Source organism: Carlito syrichta, unplaced genomic scaffold, assembly GCF_000164805.1.
Source record: "Carlito syrichta isolate Samal-C Ts95f unplaced genomic scaffold, Tarsius_syrichta-2.0.1 Scaffold287915, whole genome shotgun sequence".
Taxonomy (NCBI): Eukaryota; Metazoa; Chordata; class Mammalia; order Primates; family Tarsiidae; genus Carlito; species Carlito syrichta.
This window is the reverse complement of record NW_007232011.1, coordinates 220,351-241,756: the sequence shown is the minus strand read 5'-3', so window position 1 is coordinate 241,756 and position 21,406 is coordinate 220,351. Positions and strand designations below refer to the sequence as shown.

At 44.5% G+C, this 21,406-nt stretch overlaps 1 protein-coding gene across 1 annotated transcript in view; it reads right to left on the bottom strand.

The window, feature by feature from the left end:
• The window catches only part of PRKX (protein kinase, X-linked), a 57,768-nt gene that overhangs the window by 21,611 nt on the left and 14,751 nt on the right, over positions 1-21,406 (bottom strand). The window contains exon 4 of the mRNA XM_021710012.1: positions 19,364-19,627. Within this exon, the coding sequence (XP_021565687.1) occupies positions 19,364-19,627 (264 nt within the window). The remainder of the gene's footprint in view (positions 1-19,363; positions 19,628-21,406) is intronic.

The window sequence follows — 21,406 nt, the reverse complement described above, 5'->3', positions numbered from 1 at the left end:
AAAAACTTAGTTGTGTAAACAGATGCCCCCTTTCCACCTCACGCTGTCACGCTACTGTTATTATTATTGCTATTGCTACTCAGAACCAACAAAACTCACAGTACCCATCTTAGTATCCACAATAGCAAAAACATGAAGCTGGACTGGATAAAAAAAAAAATGTGGTACATATACACAATGGCATATTACGCACAGCCATAAAGAAGGACAAACATATGAACTTCACAGCAACTTGGATGGATTTGGAGTCGATCATACTCAGTGATCTATCACAGAAACAAAGAACAGAGCGCCATATGTTCTCACTCATATGAACAATTATAATACTGTAAGAAAGGGATTGGCAGTTGAGGGAAACTGCTAGGGGAGGGAGGGGCACACCTCATCGACAAGGGTACCTGCATAATAAACGTTTGTATACCTAACCCTGAATTGTACCCCACATCTTTATATTTTAAAAAATGTGACATTGCTGCATGCCTGTAATCCCAGCACTTTGGGAGGCAGAGGTAGAGGGATTGTTTAAGCTCAGGAGTTCGAGACCAGACTGGGCAATGTAGCAAGAACCCATTTCCATTACATATTTTTTTAATGTGGCATAGAAAAGACTCAAGAACTCAGTTAGTAGCCCCACGCCCAGGTGTGCCCCCCTGAAAACTCAAATGACTGCTTTTGGTGTCATCGCTAGTCTGTTGTTGCTGTTGGTATTGTCACACAAAAGCACCACAACCACCACCATCACCAACATAATCAACAGTATTGTGTTTAAAATGAGCAATTCCGGAACTCACGCATGCCCCCTGTGTGGGTGCGTCCTGTAAGAACATTGGCTCGGTGGGTGTAATAAGAGAATTGCATCCTCCGAGCTGAAATTCAAGCTACCACACATTTTCTCTCCACCTGATCTTTAAAGCAGGAAGTACTTTTATCTGGGTCATAGCATCCTTGTGGGCTTGATGTCATTTTGATTTCATCACGGGTTTCTGGAAACCGCTAGGCTGGGGACACTGGGATGTCAGGGGCCAAGCGCCTTTGGGAAAGATTTTCTGGGCCGTGAGGCCCTGCGGAAAATTGGGCTTCTGGCGCCACCTGGAGGATGGAAGGGCAGGATTTTGAAGAAGGCGAGCTGGCCCCAAGGACAGAGGTTGGGGTCTGGCTGGGTGGTCTCAAGGATGCATCGGGCTGGTTTGCCAGTTGTCTTTTTATCCTCATCATCCCTCCCCCCATGCCGCAGCAGTGCCCTCTGTTGGCAGCAGAGGCTTGCACTTTCCATATACTTAGAGAGGTTGGCAGAAACTTTACAAATCTACACCATCTCAATTGAACATGGAGGCTCTTTTTAAATATAAAGAGAATTCTCTGTAAGAATAAGTGGGGCCTCGAGATCAGCCCAGGCAACTTGGCGAGAACTTGTCTCTACGATAAATAAATTAGCTAAGTGTGGTAGCGCACGCCTGTAGTTCTGGCTACTTGGAAGACTGAGGCGGAAGGATCGCCGGAGCCCTGCAGGTTGACACTGGGGTGGATGAGAGTGCCACTGCACTCCAGCCTGGGCGACAAAGTGAGACTCCAACTCAAAAGAGAAAAAAAAAGAATAAGTGGGGCCAGGCCTGTATTCCTAACAGAGTTTGGGAGGTTGAGGCAGGAGGATTCCTTGAGGCCAAGAGTTCAAGACCAGCCTGGGCAACACAGCAAGACCCCACCCCTATAGAAACTTTTCAAAATATGCCAGGCGTGGTGGCACTTTCCAGTAGTCCCAGTTGCTTGGGAGGCTAAGGTGGGAGGATCGTTTGAGCACAGGTCGAGGTCGTAGTGAACTAGGACGGCGCCACTGCACTCCAGCCTGGATGACAGAGCCAAACCATGTCTCTAAAAACCATAAAAGAGCCACAAGGCTTTGTCAAAATCTACAGATTTGTCAAGTTCCTGCTGAGCCCTCTGAATTGTATATTATATACAAGATCGATTTTCTTAAAATTTTTTCCTAGGTCGTATGTCTCCATAGCGAGGACTTTTGCTAATAAAAAGTCACCTGTAGAAAGCTAGAGAGTCATCAACAGATAAATGGTTAAACAAAATGTGGCCCATCCATACAACAGAATATTATTTAGCTGTGACCAGGAATGAAGCCCTGACTCAGGCTACAATGGAATGAAAGACACCAACTACGAAAGGACGAATACTGCATGATCCCATTTATATGAAATGTCCAGAACAGGCAAATCCACGGTGACAGACAGCAGACTAGTGGTTGCCAGGGACTGGGGAGGGAGGTGAGGAATGACTGCTTATTGGGTACGAGGTCTTGTTTTGGGGTGACAAGGATATTTTATAACTAGATAGAGGTAATAGTTTTACAACATTGTGAATGTACTGTGTCACTAGATTGTATATTCTAACATGGTAACAAAGGTGAATTTTGTTATATGAATTCTTAACACATTAAAAAAAAAAGCAAGATGGTTTCTCTATGCCATACCCCAATTATCATGTACTGGGAAACCTACTCAGATATGAGACTGCTCATTCCTGGATGAATTCAGAATATTTATTTAATGGTATATCCCTTACACCATAAAGCTGTTTAAAAAACTCAAATTTATAATCCCAGCACTTTGGCAGGCTGAGGTGAGAGGACTGCCTGAGTCCAGGGGTTCAAGACCAGCCTGGACAACTTGGCGAGACCTCATCTCTACAATAAATCAAAAAATTAGCTGGGCTTGGAGGCATGTGCCTGTAGTTCCAGCTACTTGGAAGGTTGAGGTGGAAAGATCACCCGAGCCCAGCAGGTCGAGGCTGTGGTGGCCATGAGCATGCCACTGCACTCCAGCCTAGGCGACAGAGTGAGATTCTGACCAAAAAAAAAAAAATTAATGCCCAGCCTTGGCAACATAGAGAGACCCCACTTCTATAAGAAAACAATTAAATTAGCTGAGTATGGTGGCTTATACCCTTAGTCCCAGTTACTTAGGAGGCTGAAGTGGGAGGATCATTTGAAGAGACCAGGAGTTTGAAGAGACCTGGAGTTCAAGACCAGACTGGGTAATAGCAAGTCCTCATCTCTACAAAAGATTAAAAAATTAGCCAGGCATGGTGGCACATACCTGTAGTCCCAGCTACTTGGGTGGCTGAGGTGGAAGGATCGCCTGAGCCCAGGAGTTGGAGGCTGCAGTGAGCTATGATTGCACCACTGCACTCCAGCCTTAGCCACAGAGCAAGACCCCATCCCTCCCTGTCAAAAATAGTGAAAAAAATTTCCTTTATGGGAAACTATGATCACAGCAAGGAACGAGTGACACTCCACATCAGAACGGGCAACTCCCAGGGCCCTCCTTACACTTTTCCCCTTGGGACGCCCTGTTCCCCACCTGTTCTCACAACTACAGCCATGTAAACACAGCTGTAGCTGCCTCAAGTTCTTACGTGGTGGACGTGCTTCGGTCACGTTACCAAACCATCAGACTCTGACACGCTCAAGCCCACTGGGTAGATAGAATGGGGAAAGGGAGAAACCGGGAGCCAAAGCTGCAGAGGAGGTCTCCCAGTCTCCACTTTCGAGCATCCTATGACAGGTTGACGGCAGGGAAAAACACGAATGCGGGCCCTGAAGAACGGGTGGCCAGAGACGATGCCGACATCTGAGTGTCCAGTCACCCTTGTCTTGAGCTGATCTCCGAATTGCGATGATCAGGTGCCATCAGCCTGCAGGACTGTCCCTGAGAAGAGGACTTGGGAATCGTTCGGTTCCGCCCTTGCATTTGGCACATGACTAAAGTCCAAGGAGAGGGATGTCATTTGTGTCACAGTTGACTAGAACAAGAGGGATGACTTTCCTTTGCTTCTCAGTGGTCCCATCTTGCCAAAACTCTGGTGACAAACGCCTTTATTACAGAATCGCTTTCATCCAAACTATACAGAGAGCTGCCCCTCGACTTGAAAAGCCAAATCACTCATTCATCACTTCAGGACCTTCCTAACACCACCTGGGCATGCGCACACCCTCAGGTCTTTGCCAATTTCTATTGCTACCGTAGAAACTGAACTCACTCCTATTTCTTGTGGGTTCCAATCTTCCTTCTCATCCTCCTGGGAACCTCCCTGTCCTCCAAAGTCTGAAACATCCCCCTCTACAGAGAACCTTTTCAACCTAACATTGTCCACCTGCCTCTCGTTATGGGTGGGACTATGTGCCTTCCCCCCATCCCCCTGCACCAAATATGTAGAAGGCCTCACTCCTCCCAGGACCTCGGAATGGAATCTTATTTGAAAACAGATTGTTACAAAGGTAATTGAGTTAAAATGAGATCATTAGGGTTAGCCTTAATCAAATCTGAATTGTGTGCTTATAAAAAGGAAAAACATAGACAGAGAGACAGATACATACAAAGAGCGAAAAAGATGTGAAGACAGAGAGGAAGACCGAACTGGAATGATGTGACCATAAGCCAAAGGACACCGGGAACCACTTGAGCTGGAAGAGGCAGGAAGGAGCCTCCAGAGGGAGCGTGGCCCTGAAACACCTTGACCTCAGACTCCTGGTCTCCAGGACCGATACAGAATGAATCTGTTGACCTAAGCCTCCAGTCTCTGGCACTTGGTGATGGCGGTCCCAGGAAACACATCCACCCCTTATGTCTGACAGATCACACTGGCCACTCACACAGTTTAATCTTCTTCTAAAGCCCCGAGAACTTTGCACTACCCATTGTATAAGTCACACTGTGTAATGGGATGTAAGGCACATGACGAAAGGACAGCGAAACATCTAGAAATGCAATTCTGGAGGTCAAGACCTTTGTGGGAACAGATCCACATGTTTATCTCTTTCAACACTTTGATCGCCTATTTGTGCGCTACGACTTTAATGATTCTGTGTCACCAAGAAGGCTTCAAAAGAGACTGCAGTGGGGTTTCTGTAAAGACTTCAGGCTATCCTCTGGCTGGTCCTCTGGTCAGTGAAAAGACAGAGTCAGAGTGTAGAGACAACTACCTTGCACCCATTAGGATGAGTACTATGAAACAACAACAAAGCAGAAAACAATGTGTTGGCAAGGATGTCAACGGGACCCCTCCTGGACTGTTGATGGGAAGGGAAATGAACCGTTCCTATGGAAAACAGTATGGTGGTAGCTGAAAAGTTAAACACAGAATCGCTGTATGATTCAGCAATTTCTCCTCTGGGTACATACTCCAAAGGACTAAAAGCAGAGCCTTAAACAGACATGGACACACCCATGTTCCTACTCACAATAGCCAAATGGTGGAAATAGCTCCAGGGTCCACCAACAGATAAACAGAAAAAACAAAATGAGGCGCATCCATACAACGGAATATTATTCAGTCAGAAAAAGGAAGAAAATGCTGACAACTGCTACAACATGTATGAACCTTGAGGGTGTTATGTCAGTGAAATAAGTCAGTCACAAAGGATACATGCTGTACAATTTTACTCACATGGAGCATTTACAGTCATCAAATACAGAGAGGTCTAAAGTAGAATGGTTAGTGCCAGAGCCTGGGGGAGGGGAATTGAGGAGATCTGGTTTGATGAGTCCAGGGTTTCAGTTTTGCAAGAGGAAGGAAAGTTCTGGAGATGGCTAGCGGTGATGGTTGCATAGCAACATGAATGGATTTAGTATCACTGAATTGTACGCTTACAAATGGATAAAATGGTGAATCTCATGTTAGGTATGTTTTATTACAGTTTAAAAAAAAATGCCAAGGCAGAGGAGGCTGAGAGAGCCGGCTGTTCCCTGTGGAGGGAAGATGCAGACGGAAGTAAACAGAAGTCACAGCAAGGTGAGGACCTCAGAGAGGCTGGCAGACATGCAGGTTTGGAAAAGACCTGAGGACCAGTAGCCCTCAAGAGACACGTCTGAGCTACATTCAGTTGGTACTCTACTGCCAGTAGGATGTCACTTTGGGCTCTTGGCAGTTCAGACCCAGAGCACCCCTTCAAACCAAGTCTGCCCCTCTTGCCAGGTATGGCCCTTGTATGTGGGGGCCCATCTGTAGACAAGAAGGAATAAGTGGCACTTCAGCAGGGGAAAAAAATACAGACACTTTGCAAATTGCCCCTCCCCCAAACCCAAGCCATGACAGAAGATTCGCTATTTTTACAAGTTTAATAGGAGAGGACAAAAAGCAAGTCTGGTCTGGTAATGATTATGTTTGCCCGCTGTCTCTCATGACTCTGCACATTATCCAACATGTCCAAAGTCTATTTTATACCCAGTACATGTTGCCTGAGCCAGTCCCATGTCTACGATGTGGAGGGAATCTCGGCTTGGGCTCTTCAGCCTCCTGCTTTCAAGAACCCCCCCAAAGTGGTCTCGCTCTCTTTCCTTCCCTTCCCCAACACATCTCCCTTCCTCACCTGCTAACTCTTTTCAGTAACAGAATCTTCTTCATTCACCTGTAAGCCCTTGGGGTCACATCAAACTGACTGCCATCCACATTCCAAATTCTGTTGAAGGAAGCAAGGAGACCCCTTTACACGGACTGGCTCAGAGAGTTTGCTGACACTGGAATGGGGAGTCTGTCGACTATTCATGAAATAAGAGTATCACAGGCTCCAGCGGATACAAGCCAGGAAAGGAGACAAAGAAGAAGTTCAGTTGTTCTGCCACAAGAAGAGAGGGGCTTACTCTATACACAAGTCTTCATGGTACAAGGACACATCGTGGTCCAAGTCAGTGCTTCTCAAAGCTCATTAGACTGGAGTCCACAAATGCAGAGAATGACGGACACTATTTTTAAAACATCCCTCCTCCTGCCCCACCCAACAGAATCAATCCAAGGTCAACCCTGGTCGCTTCAACTCACAACACTTCTGTAATTCTGCACATCGATCAACTTGCTGGCCCGTTAACACTGAATTTCCACCCTGGTAGCCCAGCTGAGGTGTCCTGAGACTACTTGGAAGTCTAGATCTTAGCTGATATGAAGGTCAAGCAGAGGCGGCGTGGGTAATCATATACACATCAGCTGCATCATCTCCACTTACCTGTTGTAAAGTGAGTCTCCTTTTGGCTCTGTCCTAAGGTAGGGAGCACACACCTAGCGTTCCATACATTCCCAGTTTCTAAATTGCCTCAGGAAGCCTCAAACCTCATCAGAGTCATTCCCTCCTGCAGAAAGCCCCAATGCCTGGTGCTATGTCCTAAGAGGGACACATGGCAATGGAGAGGTTCAGACCTCTGTGAACACGAGACGGGACAGAAAGCCCCAGTTACATCGAGACAACTGGTCCAAGCAGTGAACCATCCAACTCCCTGTTCTTACCTCCATCTGCTCACCTGCCTTTGGGTAGAAGGAAGCTGACACCTGCCGTTCTCAGTTTTCTGTTACTCATTTCACTATGGCTACGGGGAGGGTAGGTAGGTGGACTCGTACTACTCTTTCTACTTCGGCATGGGTCTGAAAATGTTCAATGATTATTTTAAAAGATTAGGTGTTAGCCCTAGGAAGATGCTGGAAATGAAAATACAAAGGACAGTATCTGATGTAACATCTGGAATTAAAATACTACAACAGAAAAACTAAGAAAGAATTGCTGGCTGGGCGCAGTGGCTCAGCCAATCATCCCAGCACTTTGGGAGGCCGAGGTAAGGCGATTGCCTGAGCCTGCGGGTTCGAACCAGCCCGGGCAACTTGGCGAGACCTCGTCTCTACAATTAATAAAAAATTAGCCGGGCGTAGTAGTGTACGGCTGTAGTTCCAGTTACTTGGAAGTCTGAGGCGGAAGGATCCCCAGAGCCCAGTGGTTCTATGCTGGAGTGGCCATGAGCGTACCACTGCACTCCAGCTGGGCGACAGAGCAAGACTCCAAAAAAAAAAAAAAAAAAGAGAGAAAGAGTTGTCACAAAGAGAGAAAAAAAAAGGCACACGGGTTGAGCATTTCTAGTCCAAAATCTAAAATCCAATATGTTCCAAAATTTGAAAATTTTGAGTGCCAACATGATGCTAAGAGGATATGCTCATTGAAGAATTTCAGATTTTCAGATTACAGAAACGCAACAGTTAAGAATAATTTAAATATTTCCACATCCCAGAAAAATGGAAATGCTTCTGGTGCCAAGAATTTCGGATAAGGAATATTCAACTTGTACTACACATGTTTGTATAAAATCAAGTTAAATGTTTCAGTGCCTTCTTTTAATGATTTCAGGAAACCAATGATAACTCTATTTTGTCCTTATATGTTTTAGGGGAGTTACCTGATAAATTAAAGTGTGTATGCACAGTAGTTGAGATACGAAAATAAGAATTACTGCTATTAGAAAACAAGTGCCTTGTAAGATCACGTTAGAAGAGAAAACCATACAAATGTTATTGACAACCTAAGAAAAGAGTAAGAAATCAAGTCGCCATGAGCAGTAATGGGCTGGTTGCAGTGGCTCATGGATGCAATCCCAGCACTTTGGGAGGCTGAAGTGGGAGGACTGCTCCAGCCTAGGAGTTCAAGACCAGCCTGATCCTGTCTCTACACACAATTTTAAAATTAGCCAGGTATAGGTGTGCACATCTATAATCCCAGCTACTTGGGAGGCTGAGGCAAGAGGATTACTTGAGCCCAAAAGCAGAGGCTGCAGTGAGCTATAATTGTGCCATTGTACTCTAGGTTGGGTGCAAAGGGAGAGCCTGTCTTAAATAAATATATTTATTTAGGCATAATAAGATTCATGTCATGAGTAGAAAACTCAATTACAACATGCTTAAACATGACTTTTTCCATGCTATAAGGAAAAATAAGAAACACACTTCTTTCCACCCTAGGTTCTAAAATGTTATTCAAGACAAAGTTTCCCTATTTGGTTCCATCTAATCTATACTAGTTCCTGGGCAGACTGGAGTATTTCTTTTACATTTTAGTAAAAAATTATGTCTATTGTTTGAATCCTGAACTGGAAGCAGGTTGTGTGTATGTCCCCAGGGGCAAAGTCCTACCAGGGCTGGCCAGAAGAGAAAGACTTCATCATTAAGTAAGCCAAGGTCAAAAAAAGGAGAAAAAGCCCCCCCACCAAAAAAGTTTTCAGAAGCCACACACTGGTAAACTAAAGAGTAGGAATGTTAATTTGTTGGCCAGGCGTGGTGGCTCATAGCTGTAATCCCAGAGTCTTGGGAGACTGAGGCAGTAGGATGACTTGAGGCCAAAAGTTCAAGACCAGTCTGGGCAATATAGAAAGACCTCATTTCTACAAAAAGTGAAAAAGAAAAAGAAAAAAAAATTAATGAGGCATGGTGGTGCATGCCTGCTGTCCCAGCTACTTGGGAGGCTGAGGCAGGAGGATAGCTTAAGCCCAAGGAGTTTAAAGCTACAGTGAGCCACGACTGCACCACTGGACTCCATCCAGTCTGGGTGAGAGAGAGAGAGAGAGACCCCATCTCAAAAAAATTAATTTAAAAACAAAAAAAGTAAAAACTGTCAATAAAAAAGAATCTACACTATCTATAATGAGCAAGACAAAGTTCTTTGTAAAAGCAATATGCTAAGATGGTAAGAAGACCTTTTCTAAGACTGACACATTCATTGAACAAAATAATTGCTCCGATGTCATGTACTAAACCATCCTCATCTATTTAATCTTTTTTCTTTTTGAGTTGAACTCTCACTTCGTTGCCCAGGCTGGAGCACAGGGGCACGCTCCCAGTCACCGCAGCCTTAACCTGCTGGGCTCAGATGATCCTCCCACCTCACCCTTCCAAGTAGCTGGAACCACAGGCATGCACCATCAAGCCCAGCTAATTTTCTGATGTGTTGTAGAGAGGAGGCCTCACCAAGTTGCCCGGGCTAGTCTCGGACCCCTGGACTCAGGCAATCCTCTTGCCTCTGCCTCCCAAAGTGCTGGGATTACAGACTTGAGCCACCGTGTCCAGCCATTTAATCTTAAAGAGACATAAAGGACTAATGGCTTGTCAAACGCATAAACAAGTGACTATATGAAATATTTTACTTCTAAATAAAATAACTTTAAAAAAAGGTCTACCAGCCGGGCTCGGTGGCTCAGCCTGTAATCCCGCGCCTTTGGGAGGCTGAGGTGAGTGAATTGCCTGAGCCCGTGGGTTCAAGACCCGCCTGGGCAGTGAGACCTCATCTCTACAATAAATCAAAAAATCAGCTGGGTGTGGTGGCGCATGCCTGTAATTCCGGCTACTCGGAAGGCTGAGGCGGAAGGATCGCTGGAGCCCAGCAGGCCGAGGCTGCGGTGGCCGGGAGCGGCCACTGCACTCCAGTCTGGACGACAGAGTGAGACTCCAACTCAAAAAAAATAAAAAAAAAAAAAAAGGTCTACCAACCTCCTTGGGTTCCCTCCCACTATGGGAGCTTTTCTGTCCTCTTAATAAATCCTTTCTCACTTAAAAAAAAAAAAAAAAAAAGCTCTACCAATATACCAAGTGCTGCCAGGAGAGGGCAGCACTGATGCTGTAAACCAGTATTTTAAAAAAATCAAGAGCTTCATTCTTCTATGTAAAAAACATTTAATTTTATGTGTTTTTTTCCTTAGGAATGTAATAGATGAAATTCAATAGGGGAAACATCAGATTGAATTTAACCGTATCAGAAGGTGTTCATGGGATGGCCCTTTCCTAAAAGTCACCGAGGAAGAGAGGCGTCATTTAGTGTGAAACTGACGACACATCATGTTTTGCAAAAATGAGGATGGCTCTACAATGTCAACAGTGTAATCAGCACCTTACCCAACCCCATCGCATCAAAGAATGAGAAAGCCCAGGCTGCGTGTGCGAGGCCTGCCTGTCCAGAAGCCCCTGGCCACGCGCAGGACTTGCACTTGAAATGTAGCTGGTCTACCGAGGAGCTGACGTTATCGTTGCCTGCAAGTGGAATTACTCTAATTTAAAGTGAAAACGAACACACGATGCAGCTGTTGAAAATCCTTTTGGGTATTTTTTAGCGGCTTGGGCATGTCAATTTACTTTTTTTTTGACTGTCAATTGTATGAATTCTGAATTTCTGATGAAAAGTTAGCCCCCTAATTTAAACAAACTTTAAATGTAAAATAAACATAAAATTTCAAAAACCAAGCAGCAAAAATTCATTTGAAATGCCTTACTATTCATAAAGACTACATGTTGAAATGAAAATACTGTGGATATACAGATCTCTGAAAGAAACTACTATTAAAATTTTCTCCACCTGTTTGACAGATGGCTCCTAGAAAATTTAAAATAACAAGTGGGGTTTCCACTGTATGTCTACTAGACAGGGCTGTCCTAGATAAAGAAACATTTTCAGGGCATAAATTACTAAAATGATCCAGAGGCAGCAAAACATCCACCTTTGTCTTTTTTTCTTTTGTTTTGAGTCAGGGTCTTACTTTGTCACCCAGGCTAGAGTGCATTAGCATGATCATGGCCACCACAGCATCAACCACTTGGGCTCAGACGATCCTTGTGTGTCTCAGCCTCCTGAGTAGCTGGGACCACAGGTAAGTACCACCACACCTGGATAGAGACAAGGTCTCATCATGTTGCCCAGGCTGGTCTTGAACTCCTGGGTTCCAGAGATCTTCCCGCCTTGACCTCCCAAAGTGCTGGGATGATAGGCGTGAGTCACCAGGCCCGGGCTTTGTCTTTTTAAACAGCGTATTTCCTGACTACATGTCATTATCTGCAGCTGTGATGGTTTTAGAAAGAAACAAGTTCAATTTCTCTCCAGTTCTGCATCTCTCTCTTACACACCTATTTTTACCAGGCAATTTGGTGGACAAAGCAGACCCACAAAACACAAAGCCCTAGAAAATTAACTTGTCAGGCGAAGGAGAGAAAATGCCAATACTGAGATTGAGAGCCAGCTACTCACACGCCTCTTGACACATCTCTTTTATTCCCTTCTTTGGACTAAGAATCTAGAACTGCATTCGAAAACATTTTTAGAGCCAAGAGGTGCGGTTGGAAGGGGTGCTGTTTCTGGCTTACATGCATGAGATTTAAACTATCATGGAAGGGGTGCTGTTTCTGGCTTACATGCATGAGATTTGAACCATTAAGAGCATTCTTTTCTTCTACAGAGGAACGGCTGACTTGCCGTAACACACAGAGCACACACCTTCTACAGACCCCAGTGCTTGAACAGACATGCAGTGCAGCATGGTGGTCTTAAGGGACATTAACCTTCCTTATGCTGAACACTGAAGAATTAAGCATTTGTCCCAGGTTAACGGAGCATCCTGGGTCACTAGGGTGAATTAAGCAAAAAGCACTTTATAGTGAACTATGTAAGATTTGGTTTTATAAAATTATTCTGAACAGTACCAACTCTCTGGTGCTGAAAATGTTAAACTATAAAACATAACTATCATGTAACCCAGCAGTTCCTCTTCTGAGTGTATACCCAAAGGGAATCAGTACCTTGAAGAGACATCGGCTCATCTGTGTTTATTGCAGCACTATTCACAACAGCCAAGGCATGGAGTCTACCTGTGTCCATCAACACACGAATGGATAGAGAAAATGCGGTATCCATACACAATGGAATACTATTCAGTCATAAAAAAAGAAGATCCTGCCATTTGCCACAACATGGATGAACATGGAGGACATTGTGCTAAGTGAAATAAGCCAGGCACAAAAAGACAAATACCACATGATCTCACTTCTAATATGTGGAATCTATAAAAATGTTGAACTCATGGAAGCTAAGGATAGAATGGTCATGACCTGGATCTGGGGATGAGAGAAATGGGGAGATGCTAGTCAAAGGATGCAGAGATGCAGTCAGACAAAAGGAGTGAGTCTAGAGAGCTAATGTACAACACGGCTAAAGTTAATCACAATGCTTGATAGACTTGAAAATATGTAAAAGAGTGGGTCTCACGTGTTCTTACCACAGACACACTACAGTAACTATGCGAGATGACATGTTAACTGGCTTGACTGTAGTCATCATTTCATTAGGTATATGTATAATAAAACAACATGCTGTACATCTTAAATATATGCACGTTAAAAAAAAATCGGGGCCAAGCATGGTAGCTCACGCATGTAATCCCAGCACTTTGGGAGGCCCATGTGAGAGGATCACTTGAGGCTAGGAGCTTGAGATCCACCTGGGAAACATAGCAAGATCCCATCTCCACAACAACAAAAAATTTTTTAATTATTCGGGTGCGGTGGCTCATGTTTGTTATCCCATTTTAGGGGGCTAAGACGGGAGAATCAGTTGAGCCAAGGAGTTCAAAGCTGCCGTGAGCTATGATCGTACAATGACTCCAGTCTGGGTGACAGAGCAAGATTCTGTCTCAAGAAAATAAAAAATAAAAATGAAAGCAAGACAATAAAGATGACCTTAACATCTACTAGATGCACAGCCTCTTATCTCAGACGGTGAATGAAACAGATTCAGTTCTGCCCCCTTCCTGGAGTTGATTAAAATCGTAGAATGAATTGTCTTAATTGGAATGCACAAGAATTAAGAGATGGACAAAGAGAAAGGAGCAGCACAGATGCAGAGTGTCTGGGAAATGGCCTGGCATGTCTGCCATGCCAATACAACAGCACGCTGTTGGCTTGAGATCTGTTTTCCAAGCCCAGCATCTTTCGCAGCTGTTAATGCCTCTGAGTCACAAACAACCTGAACACACAGAGACGATGCACCCCTAAAGATTGTGTTGAGTGACTCCAAAAAGGAGCTGTGAATGACAAGGGCCCTGATGCTGAGGGTGCCTGTGTGTGCCTGAAAACCGGTTCCAAGAAAAGAATAATAATGTACACTCACAAAAAGAAAGCGAACACATGAAGATCACCCCAGTGATGATCTCTGGCTGGTAAGCCTGCCGTAGATTTTCATTCTCTCACTCTTTGCAACTTTACATGTAGTCCAATCTCCATTGTACTTAACACAGAAACGTGTTTATATGTTTCTTTTACTTTCTGCTTTTTTTGGGGGGGGGTTAGTTAGAGTCTTACTCTGGCACCCAGACTGGAGTGCAGTGGCCACTCCCAGCCACCGCAGCCTCGACCTGCTGGGCTCCGGCGATCCTTCCGCCTCAGCCTTCCACGTAGCTGGAATTACAGGTGCGCGCAACCACGCCTGGCTAATTTTTTTGATTTATTGTTGAGATGAGGTCTCCACAAGTTGCCCAGACGGGACTCGAACCCTCAGGCTCAGGCAATCCACTCATCTCATCCTCCCAGCGCGGGATTACAGGTTGAGCCATCAAGCCCAGCTCTTTTACTTTCTAATATGACAGTAGGAGAAATATTATAGAAGTATGCATCATAAAAATAAGAGGAAAAATATTTCCGATGGAATGTTTTTGCTTTTATCAACCTGTTAGATCAATAAGCATGGTATCAAAATCTTGACACGACCGTCAGGTCTTGCTTTTAAGAACTTAATTTCTCATTAAATTTGGCACGCTTGGGTCTTCCCAGGTAGTTCAAATTCTTTACCAAAAATCCACACATCATTCCTCATCATTCTGAGGCAGTAAAATGAAACCACTGTCACCAAATTTGGCAACAACAGGTCTCTCCTGCTGACTTAAGACAGTTCACCAAAAATCCAGACATCATCGCTCAAGACATCACTCTGAGGCTGCAAAATGCTAACTGATGGCAATGCATGAGTAGGAGAGAATGTGGAGATAGTTATCTAGTCAGTTCAGCCAGGGGCAAGGTGAGAAGGATTTTACCCCAAGGCTTCTTGAAATGTCTTATTTTCACAGAGCTAGAATCGCCTCCAGACTCAGTAACCAGGGCCCAGGGCGTTACCTCTGTGACTGGCAAGGATGGCAACTCGCTTCTTCTCCAGGATCTTTCAAATGTTATATCATGTGGCTCAGATATTTTGAAACCATATAAAGAAATGTAAAAGTTCTCTGTGAAAGAAAAATCAACGTGCAGAACGCCAAGCTTGCAACCTGAGCGTGTGTAAGGGATTGAATGTCATCTCCTGTGACAGTCTGGACATGCCACCTTTTGCTGGTGGCACCTCCCACCCTGGCAACATAGGGAAAGAACATAGTTGGGCCACATCAGAGCGAGTGAGGTTATTGGTCCTGCCAGGGTCAAGCTGAGGATCCCTTGTGTTGAGGGGACTGGAAACAGAGAGGGGAGCTTGAGTGTTCAGAGCAGCCCTATCCACAGCAACCCCAAAGTGGAAACAACTCAAGTGTCCATGAGGGGATGAACAGATGCACAAAGGGTGGTCCATGCACATGTGAAATACGCCTTGGCCGTGATAAGGAAGGGAGCTCGGACACAAAGATGAATCTTGAGAAGACGTCATGCTCTGTGACGGAAGCTGGACACAAAAGGACTCCTACTGAATGATTCCACTTACATGAAATGTCCAGAACTGGCAAATCCAGAGACAGAACACAGGTGGGGAGTTGCTTTGGGCTGGAGGGAAAGAGGGGACAGGAGATGGCTCTTTTAAGTGATGAAACATATCTAGTTATACATATCTAGAAACATAATAAAAACCACTAAGTTCCTTGTGTGGATGAATTTACAGTATGTGAATAATATCTCAATAAAACTGTTTAAAAACAGAAAAGAAAGTGGTGAGGACAGGTGGGATTGGAAAGAGGTGACTCCACAGGAAACTGAAGGGACAGCCAGGCCACACAGTGCACCTGCGGAGCAGTGTGTCTGTGCCCAGAAGAGGCATCACCCCAAGAAACTAAGGACGCGAAAGTTTCGGGTCCCTTGCTTGGCTAAACCCCTTCCTGAACCGAATGTTGATTTGTGGCCGACACCTCCTTCCTTAAAGAGGACTCTAAAGATTGCATAATCTGTGGGACCCACATAAAGCCTGGCGCCACAGCTAGTTCCAAGAGCCCTTGAGGACAATCTGTCTTTTTATCATCTTTCTCAAGGACAATGTTATTGGGTTAAAGAAGGATAATTATTTTCTTCTCAGTGGAATATATACACATACATATGTATGAAACGTATACATAAGAAATTCAGCTGGTGTGGGGCTCATGCTTTTAATCTCAGCACTTTGGGAGGCTAAGGTGGGAGAATCTCTTGAGTCCAGAAGTTCGAGACCACCCAAGGCAACACAGCAAGATCTCGTCTCTGTAAAAAAAAATTTAGCTGGGCTCGGTGGCTCAGCCTGTAATCCCGCGCCTTTGGGAGGCTGAGGTGAGTGGATTGCCTGAGCCCGCGGGTTCGAGACCCGCCTGGGCAACTTGGCGAGACATCATCTCTACAATAAATCAAAAAATCAGCCAGGCGTGGTAGCACATGCTGTAATTCCGGTTACTCGGAAGGCTGAGGTGGAAGGATCACCAGGGCCCAGCAGGTCAAGGCTGCAGTGGCCGGGAGTGGCCACTGCACTCCAGTCTGGGCGACAGAGTGAGACTCCAACTCAAAAAAAAAAAATGTACAAGTTAGCCAGGAGAGAGGGCACATACTTGTAGCCCCAGCTACTTGGGAGGCTGAGGTGGGAGGATCTCCTGAACCCTAGAGGCTGAGACTGCAGTGAGCCATAATTGTGCCATGCTGGGCAAGAGAGTGAGACCTCAGCTCTAAATAAATAAATGGAAAGCTATTTATATGCAACTGTCCCACAATAAATGAATGAATAAAAGGAAAGATATCTATATGTAACTGCCCCAGGCTGAACTGTGTCCCCTTCAAAATTCATACATTGAAGCCTGTACCCCCAGGGCCTCAGAATGTGACTGTATTTGGAGACAAATCTTCTAAGAGGGGATTCAGGCAGACTGAAGTCACTAGGGTAGGCACTGATCCAGTAGGATTGGGATCCTCGTAAGAAGAGGAGATGAGACCACAGACACGCACAGACAGGCGACCCAGTGAGGATGCGGAGGAGATGGCGTCTTCAGGCCCAGGAGAGAAGCTTTGGGAGGAGCCGGCCTCCAAGACAAGAGAGGATAAATAACTGCTCTTTAAGTGCTCCAGGCTACAGCTCTTTGTCACATCTGTTCAGTTAAACTACTGGAAATAATGAACTAATGCATAATAGAAATAAAATAAAAAATGTTCATATACATGTGTTATGGACCAAATGTTTGTGTCTCCCCCCAAATTCATTCCTATGCTGAAACCCTCATCTGCAAGCTGATGGAGTTGGGAGCTGGGACCTCTGGGAGGGGAGGAGGTTATGAGGGTTGGGTCTCAAGAACGGGATTCACATCCTTATGAAAGGGACCCTAGAGAGCTCTCTCGCCCCTTCACCACATGCAGACACAGTTAAAAGGCATTGCCTATGAGCCAGGAAGCAGATCCTCACCAGACACAGAATCTACACACTTTGACCTTGGACTTCCAGCCTCCAGAGCTGTGAGAAACACGTGTGTGTTGCTTCTAAGCCACCCAGCCTGAACTGGCTAAGACGACATGTGATGGTTAATTTTGTGTGTCACTTCACTGGGCCATGGGATGCCCAGATATTGGGTCAAATGCTATTTCTGGACGTGTGTGGGGGTGGGGTGTTTCCAGAAGAGATCAGCATTTGAATCGGTTAACTGAGTAAAACAGATTACCCTCCTCCGTGTAGGTGGGCCTCATCCAATCTTTTGAGCACCTGAATAAAACAAAAAGATTTACAAAAGGAGAGTTTGCTTTCTCTTGACTGACTACTTGAACCAAAATTCTGCCCTCTGACTGGGACTTACAACATCGGAGATCTGTTCTTTCTAGCTTGCAGAGGGCAGATCGTAGGACTGCTCAGACGCCACAACTGACCGAGTCAATTATTTATTTATATATGTACACATACACTACCAGCCTTCTATATCCACAAGTTCTGCATCTATGAATTCAACCAGTGTCGGATCAAAAATATTCAAAATAAATAAGTCATTAAATGAATGAATAACACCACAATAAAAAATAATACAAATTAAAAAATGTCGTATAATAACTATTTAAAACAGCATGTACATTGTATTAGGTATAATACATGTAAATTGTATTTTAACTAATTATATTAGTACTATAAATTATAAATTATATAGTAAATAACTATATTTTATTAATACTACATAATTATAAATTATATAGTATTAACAAGTTAGCAACATAATATATAAGTATAATATATATAATTGTATTTATAAGTAATCTAGAGATGATATAAAGTATAAGGAAGAATGTGAACAGATTAAATGTAAATACCACAACATTTTGTATAAAAAACTTGAGCACCTTAGCACCCTGGCAAGAGGATTGCTTGAGCCAGGCATTCAAGACCAGCCTAGGCAACAAAGCAAGACCTCATCTCTACCAAAAAAACCTAAATAATTAGCCAGGTGTGGTGGTGCACACCTGTAGTTCCAGCTACTCGAGAGGCTGAGGTGGGAGAATCACCTGAGCCCAGGAGGTAGAGGCTGCAGTGAGTCACGATCGTGCCAAGGCACTCCAGAGTGTGCAAGAGTGACACTCTGACTCAAAAAAAAAAACCAAACCTTGAGCATTCCTGAATTTTGGTATCCACAGGGGCCCTGGAACCAATCCTCCATGGATACTGAGTAAAGACACTCTCCTATTAGTTCTGCTTTTCTGAAGAACCCTGAGTAATATTATACACACACATACAAGAACAGTATATGTACCGGAGGCCAAAAAAATTATACACATTTTAAGTATGATGTTTGCTCAAAAAACGGCATTAATTAAATGAATGCTAGGCAGGACAGTCAAAGAAAGCGATGGAAGCAAAGTTGAGCAAACATCACACTACACATTGCTACCATAAGTTAAATCAACTTCGAAAAGTAATACATAGATAACATCACTTAAAATGTATACATGTTTTTTTGGCACCCCCCCATATAAACTATAATACACATCACATATAAATATGGTATTGTATATATTTGTATTTTACATACATGTAGAATAGAAACATGGAAATACATATATACATAGTAGAAATTTAGATAACAGAAATAAATGTGTGCCTGTTTCATGTGCAAGTTTAACAGCTCTTTTGTATCGCGATCACTGCAAATCTATTTTATAGATAGGGCCAAATGTAGATAAGACTTATTTCCTTATCACTCCAACAATGGAAATGTCATGATTTAATAGGTTCTCGGTGGGGGAAGGAAACGTGACCACCTACCTATTTGCACGTTGCCGATGACCCCAGTCCACCTAAAATGAGGTGGAACTGAGGCTGGGACTTTGCCTTGAGCCTGGGACTTACAGCACCAGACCCTGCAGAGGACAGACTGTGGGCTCCGAGCCTCTGAACCTGCAAGAGCCAAGCTGGCTCTTCCATCCCTCCTTGAAAGGCCTCTTCACACGTGAGGGGCTCAGCACTGGCTACCAATCTTTCCCACCTGTCCTGCCACAACCATCGATGACCATCCTCATGTTCAAGTATCATAGATCCCATCAGAGTTAATCCCCCTCTCACCTGTCCACCAGCTTCTTGGCAAACCCGAAGTCTGTGAGCTTGATGTGGCCGTCTCTATCCAGCAGTATGTTCTCTGGCTTCAAGTCCCTGTAGACAATTTCCTTCGAGTGCAGGTACTCAATGGCGCAGATGATCTCCGCGGAGTAGAAGAGCCCAGTGGTGGCGGCGAAGCGACCCCGGTTCCGCAGATAGCTGAAGAGCTCACCGCCCGGCACAAACTCCATCAGCATGTAGAGGAAGCGCTCATCGTGCCAGGTCCAGAACCTGTGGGAGGCCAGCACACGTGTGAGGGTTGGGGTGTGGGAGGGAACAGCGTTAGGGACACACGTAGGGATCCATTAGGATGCGGGCACAGACAGATGTTGGATACAGATCTAGGCAGATGCTATGATGTGGGCACAGAGAGACGTTAGAATGTGTGCAGAGATCAACGTTAGGACACGGGTACAGACCGAGGTTAAAATTTGGGTATCGACAGCTGCTAAGATGTGTGCATGAACTGATGTTAGGAGACGGGTACAGATAAGTGTCCATAATGCACACAGACAGATGCTCCAGGGTGTGTTTGGATAGGCGTTAGGATATGGGGATAGATAATGTTAATATATGCACATGATCGATACTAAGATGAGTGTATGATGTTAAAATGGGCATATAAGCAGATGTTAGGATATGTGAATAGTTAGATTCTAAGATATGTGAATAGGTAGATGTTAACACACAGGTATCGATAGATACAAAGCTGTGTGTGTAAATAGATGTTAAGATAAAGTTGTAGACAGATGTTAACATAAGGTATAGATAGGTGTGTATGGACATATGTGGGGATATGGGTACAGATAGATGTTAATTTATGCACACAGATGAATGCATGTATGGACAGATGTTGGGAAATGCATATTGTGGATGTTAATATATCGGTATATACAGATGTTGAGATGTGTATAGATATAGACATTAGGATGTATGTATAGACAGATGTTAATTAAGTTTGATATTAGGATATGTGTATACGTCTATATTAGAATATAGGTATAGATAGACGTCAAGATACAAGTTAGATAAATGTTGTCTTAGTCTATTCTGTCTGTTATAACAAAAGTATCAGACTGGGTGGCTTATGAACAACAAACACTTGTTTCTCACCGGAGGCTACAAGACCAAGCTCATGATGCCAGCAGGCGTGTTGTCTGGGGAGGGCCCATTCCTCAAAGACAGCACCTTTCTGTTGGGTCCTCAGGTGGTAGAAGGGGTGAGGGAGCTCTCTGGGTCTCTTGTGTAAGAACACTAATTCCAGCCGGGCTCAGTGGCTCAGCCTGTAATCCCGCGCCTTTGGGAGGCTGAGGTGAGTGGATTGCCTGAGCCCGCGGGTTCGAGACCCGCCTGGGCAGCAAGACCTCATCTCTACAATAAATCAAAAAATCAGCTGGGTGTGGTAGCGCACGCCTGTAATTCTGGCTACTTGGAAGGCTGAGGTGGAAGGATTGCCAGAGCCCGGGAGGCGAGGCTGCAGTGGCTGGAAATGGCCACTGCACTCCAGTCTGGGAGACAGAGTGAGACTCCAACGCAAAAAAACAAAAAAAAAGAACACTAATTCCATTCATGAGGCTCCACTCTCACGGTCTAATCGCTTCCCAAATGCCCATCTTTTAATACCATCATTCTGGGGTTAATGTTTCAACAGATGAATTTGAGAGAACAGATGACAGATGTTAAGACGTGTATCCAGTTAAATGAGCAAAGGTCTCACTGTCTTGGAATGAAGAATAAAATATCACATTTTGGTAATAAGCCAGCTAACAGTGTTATGGGTTGAATTGTGTTTCCCCCAAATTCACACTGCCACACCTCAGAATGTGACTGCATTTGGAGATGGATCTTCAAAGAGGTGATTTTTTTTTTTTTTGAGTTGGAGCCTCACTCTGTTACCCAGGCTGCAGGGCAGTGGCATGCTCCTGGCCACTGTAGCCTCGACCTGCTGGTCTCTGGCGATCCTTCCGCCTCAGCCTTCCAAGTAGCCGGAACTACAGGTGTGTGCTACCA